At 36.2% G+C, this 4,804-nt stretch overlaps 1 protein-coding gene across 1 annotated transcript; it reads left to right on the forward strand.

The window, feature by feature from the left end:
* The first annotated feature begins 318 nt into the window (after positions 1-318).
* Positions 319-3,135, forward strand: LOC111473627 (NADPH-dependent pterin aldehyde reductase-like). The gene is made up of 6 exons (XM_023119093.1): positions 319-602; positions 686-755; positions 834-1,027; positions 2,197-2,369; positions 2,457-2,530; positions 2,878-3,135. The coding sequence occupies exons 1-5, from the start codon at positions 390-392 to the stop codon at positions 2,527-2,529; spliced, it is 723 nt and encodes a 240-aa protein (XP_022974861.1). The 5' UTR covers positions 319-389; the 3' UTR covers position 2,530; positions 2,878-3,135.
* Positions 3,136-4,804: the final 1,669 nt, after the last annotated feature.

The raw sequence follows: 4,804 nt of genomic DNA on the forward strand, positions 1-4,804 counted from the left end.
GAAGTTTATGTCCTACTAGTCATGAGCCATGGGTAGAGAAATACCCTACAAAAAAAAAAAATAAAAAAAAAGTTCATGCAACTCTCATGAAAACTAGGTTCCACAAATCATAAACATAGGTAGAGAAATACTATAAACCAACATTACCCCATAGTCAATACTAGAGGTACGTTAATAAACCCATCTAGTAGGTTCATGTATACGTGCGAATTGCATGTAAAAGAGAGAAGTACCCTTAAAAAAAAAAAAAAAAATTGTCTGTCTACGTGGTCATAACACAGCCTCTAACCCCAACATCTCACAACCTTATCAATAACAACAAAACACTTCCAAATCTCATATTTTCAGATCAAAAAATCGGATCGCTTCACCATCTCGGAGGAACAAATATGGACAAAGGCGACGAATTTCAACCCCTCACAATTCTGATCACAGGGGTGAGCAGAGGGTTAGGGCGAGCCTTAGCGCTATCATTGGCAAAGCGGGGCCACACTATCATTGGCTGCGCTCGTACTCCCAATGCCCTCCACTCTCTTCAAAAGGAACTCGCCGCACTCTCCCCTTCCTCTTCTCACACCCACTTACTCCAAATCACCGACGTGGTTGGTTTCCTTTTCCTTTTCCTTTTCATTTGTTTCCATAAACCACGGTTTATTTCACCTTCAAAATTGGACTCTTTTTGTAGGCCTCAAATGGTAGCGTTGAGGAGCTATTTAAGGCTGTCTTGGAGAGAGATCTCCTTCCTGATATCCTTGGTATTCCATGTTCTTCATTTTCAAAGGGACTTTGATAGTTCATTCCCATATTTAAGTACAAATCTATTCTTGTTTCAGTAAACAACGCAGCTGTGATTAATGAAAACTCCAAGTTTTGGGAGATTCCTGAAGATGTGTTTGATTCTGTGATTGATATGAATGTAAAAGGGACAGCCAATGTTCTTCGGCATTTCATTCCTCTGATGACCCAAGGAGGAAAAGGAATTATTGTTAACTTCTCTTCGATGTGGGGAAGAAATGGTGCTCCCATGGTAGGTACCCAAAATTTGTAGCTTTTTGACAAGTATAAAATGGGTTTGAAGCTAATAAATTTGAGCCAGTAGAACAAGTTATTAACTCATACCATAACTTTAGGAAAATGGTTAACTTAGTAAAACAAGTTATAACTGAGAATTATTAAGAACAAGTTATTAGAGAATTGTTAGTGGACTGAGTAGACCAAGTTACTAATTTTTATTGTAACTTTAGGAGGATTGTCAATAGACTTAAAAGAATAAGTTACTAATTTATATAGTAATTTTAGGAGAATTGCTAGTAACTAAGTAGACTTAGTACAACAAGTTACTAACATATAAAGTAACTTTAGGAGAATGGTTCGTATACTTAGTAGAACAAGTTACTAACTTATACAGTAAGTTTAGGAGAATTATTGGTAGACTTAGTAGAACACGTTACTAACTTATATAGTAACTTTTAAGAAAATTGTTAGTAGACTTAGTAGAACAAGTTACTAACTTAAACTATTGGTAGACTTAGTAGAACAAGTTATTAACTTATACCGTAAATTTAGGAGAATTATTAGTAGACTTAGTAAAACAAGTAAATTTAGGAGAATGGTTAGTAGACTTAGTATAATAAGTTACTAACTCATAAAGTAAATTTAGGAGAATTATTAGTAGACTTAGTAGAACAAGTTACTAACTCATAAAGTAACTTTAGGAGAATTATTAATAGACTGAGTAGAACAAGTTACTAACTTATACGGAAACTTTAGGAGAATTCTTAGTAGATTAAGTAGAACAAGTTATGAACTTATAAAGTAACATTAGGAGAATTTTTAGTAGACTTAGTAGAACAAGTTACTAACTTATGGAGTAACCTTAACAGAATTGTCAATAGATTTAGTACAATAAGTTATTAACTTAGGGAGCAACTATGGGGGAATTGGTAGTAGTTGAATGTTTGTGGACAAGTTTTGTGCTTCAATTAGGAAGATTCTTAACTTGAGGAGAAAGTCTAGAAAGCTAGTTATTGTCTTCACCGCTGTAATGAGGTGTATGCTCTTTTTATCGCAACAAAGAGAATTAAAAAGCTAAGTGTTTAAGGTTTCTTTGTTCCAAAAGTTTCTATTAAGTTGTTCTTTGTGCTTTTTTTTTTTATTTGTTTTGACATATTTGGACTGTGAGCCATATCCCAACAGTTTTCTCCGTATTGTGCCTCTAAATGGGCAATTGAGGGCTTGACCAAATCCATAGCTTTGGAGCTGCCTAAAGGAATGGCTATTATAGCACTTGATCCTGGTCTTGTGAACACAGACATGCTTGTTATTAGCTTTGGCGATTCAGCATCTGACTACCAAAATCCTCAACAATGGTAACATATCAGTTCTTCACTGCTTCTTGTTCTTGAAAAATTATTGTGTTCTATGTATAAGTGCATAGATGTTGATGAATGTATCAGGGTAGTAAAGGCGAGCAAAATGATCCTTAGTTTTACATCGGAAGATAATGGAGCATCTCTCACTGTTGAATGAGGTAAATTATAGCATGTGTAACGACTTAAATTTTTTTACTTAATTTAAGATCGTAACTGTATACATATCATAAACGTTGAATGCAGAAATACTTCATTTAAATTTTCATAAAAGATCACCTCTATCTTAAAATATAACCATGGACTTACGTGTTTTGCAAACACCTCTAAAAACGACACAACAAAAGACTAAATAAAATAATTAAACGTTTAAATTAAAAACATTCTATTCTAGCTTAAATCTAAGAAAATAAATAAAACCCATGTGCCATGGTCATAGGTAGATTTAACATGGAATATTGGAAGATAGATTTAGAAGTGATGGTGGATTGTTTTCTTCAAAGTGCAGGTGGAGCTTATGAACTTCTGTTTTGAGGAAGAATGTGCAGAAATAAAGAATTTCTTAAAGAACATTATTGCCAAATTTTATAGATTATGTTTCTAAATGGTATTCGATTATGATTGTTATGTTAATATGATTATGTTTGTACCATGTGAGATACCATCATGTACTATGTATTAAAAACATGAATGAAATACCATGAATATATATGTACGTCTCATAAGAAATTTATGTCATGATAGGTATGAAACTAGTATTATGTGTTTATCTCATTGAACTACATTTTTAATGTGGGATCTCATACATGTAGTATGTAATGTGATTATGAATTACTTCTCCAACAAATTATTATACGTTCCTTTCTTTTCCATTAGTTTCGACATTGTGAGCATGCTAGCCCATCATTAGGCCTAGGGGGTACGTTAAGGAATCTATCTAGTTAGTTCATGTACACATGCTTGATCCGTGTGTAGAGAAGTACTATGTGTCCTGGTCGTGATTTTCGACCGTGCAACATTATGATCTTGACATGCTCATGACAAGCCTTAAGGAGAATTTATGCCCTATTCACTTTCTTTGATCATCTTCGTGGCTTTGAGAGCCTCTCCTTTGCCAACCTAACACAACTCGTGCGGAATCCAAGCTTGTTCGGCTACAAAGGCCATCTGTGCGTGCATGTACAATCGTTTGTGTTGACTTGCCCTTACACTAGGTCAAGTCATACGGCTCGACCTTGCCTCTACTCTAAGCCAATATCTCTCATGTGCAACCTCGCATTTCAGTCATCATCTTGGTTCCCTATAACATGGCCCATGCATTGTGATGTCATCCCATATCTTGGGACAACTCGACCCTCTTGGCTTGCTCAAACATGTTTACAGAACTAACCCATGTGTCGTTCATCTCATTGGGATATCTCGAACATCCATCCATTCTGGTTCTCATAGGGACTTGAACCCTCCCGTGTCCATGTCATGTCATTTACAGACTCTGTACCAAATAGTGAGTGCATATACTAACCTCTGACAAATGAGTTGTAGCGCAATGTCGGCACACCCGTGATGTTTGACACTGTACTTGTAAGACTCATTTTAAAGGAAGACGCCTGCGACGTTTGTCTCACAATGCTCACCCATACTGTGCCACATGGCCTAAGGGTGGTGGAGAACTGACACCATGCCTCCCCTATAGTACATTTCGAGGCATTCCTAATTTTTTTGAAGTAGACGTAATTTTGGTAAGAAACCTACTTGTAGGCTCTTGTCGGACTTAATCCTATTCTCGGAATCTTAGGCTATGTACTCGGAGCTGTCTCTAACAAAATCTACTGCGGTCTCAAGAGGAGACCCTATGGATTCTCATTGACTTGGATTTTTCATACCTATCTACCTACTGAGCTCAAAATCAGAGAATTTTCCGTAGTGGTGCCTGACATCAACTACCTGTTCTTGAGATTCAGTAACTACCTACCACTACGCTTCGGGCTGGGTTAGTAATCTACTTGTCTTACACCCTTATCGGGTTTAAATCAGTAAAGGTCATGACTCTCTCCACTAGGCACCCTGACGTGGTACAACAGTAGTATACTCACTATGGCCACCCATATCCACTATAGGGGACATCTAAAAGTCATAATTCATAATCTATGAAATTCATAATTCACGTTATTTAGCACATGGCAAATTTTCCAACTCACAAATGGGCAATAATGGGTTATCCAAACCGCAAATTAATGCAGAACAAAGTATCAAGGCACACCTCATACTCATCATGCAAATCAAGAAATAACAATCTACCTCAACATCCTAGGAAGCACATAAACCCAAACGCCTATTAGAGAATTTCACATTTATGCATGTGGAAGCTATATAACCCTAACTATAATCAAGATATAATCATACACATTATCGAAGCACAACACACATGAAACTAA

This window comes from Cucurbita maxima, unplaced genomic scaffold, assembly GCF_002738345.1.
Source record: "Cucurbita maxima cultivar Rimu unplaced genomic scaffold, Cmax_1.0 Cma_Scf00134, whole genome shotgun sequence".
In the NCBI taxonomy this organism is placed as follows: domain Eukaryota; kingdom Viridiplantae; phylum Streptophyta; class Magnoliopsida; order Cucurbitales; family Cucurbitaceae; genus Cucurbita; species Cucurbita maxima.

Excerpts from the sequence above, each read along its gene's own strand:
- LOC111473627 (XM_023119093.1), top strand. The coding sequence starts at position 390 with ATGGACAAAGGCGACGAATTTCAACCCCTCACAATTCTGATCACAGGG. Across the intron at positions 603-685 it reads TACTCCAAATCACCGACGTG|GCCTCAAATGGTAGCGTTGA; the intron begins GTTGGTTTCCTT and ends CTCTTTTTGTAG. Across the intron at positions 1,028-2,196 it reads GAAGAAATGGTGCTCCCATG|TTTTCTCCGTATTGTGCCTC; the intron begins GTAGGTACCCAA and ends ATATCCCAACAG.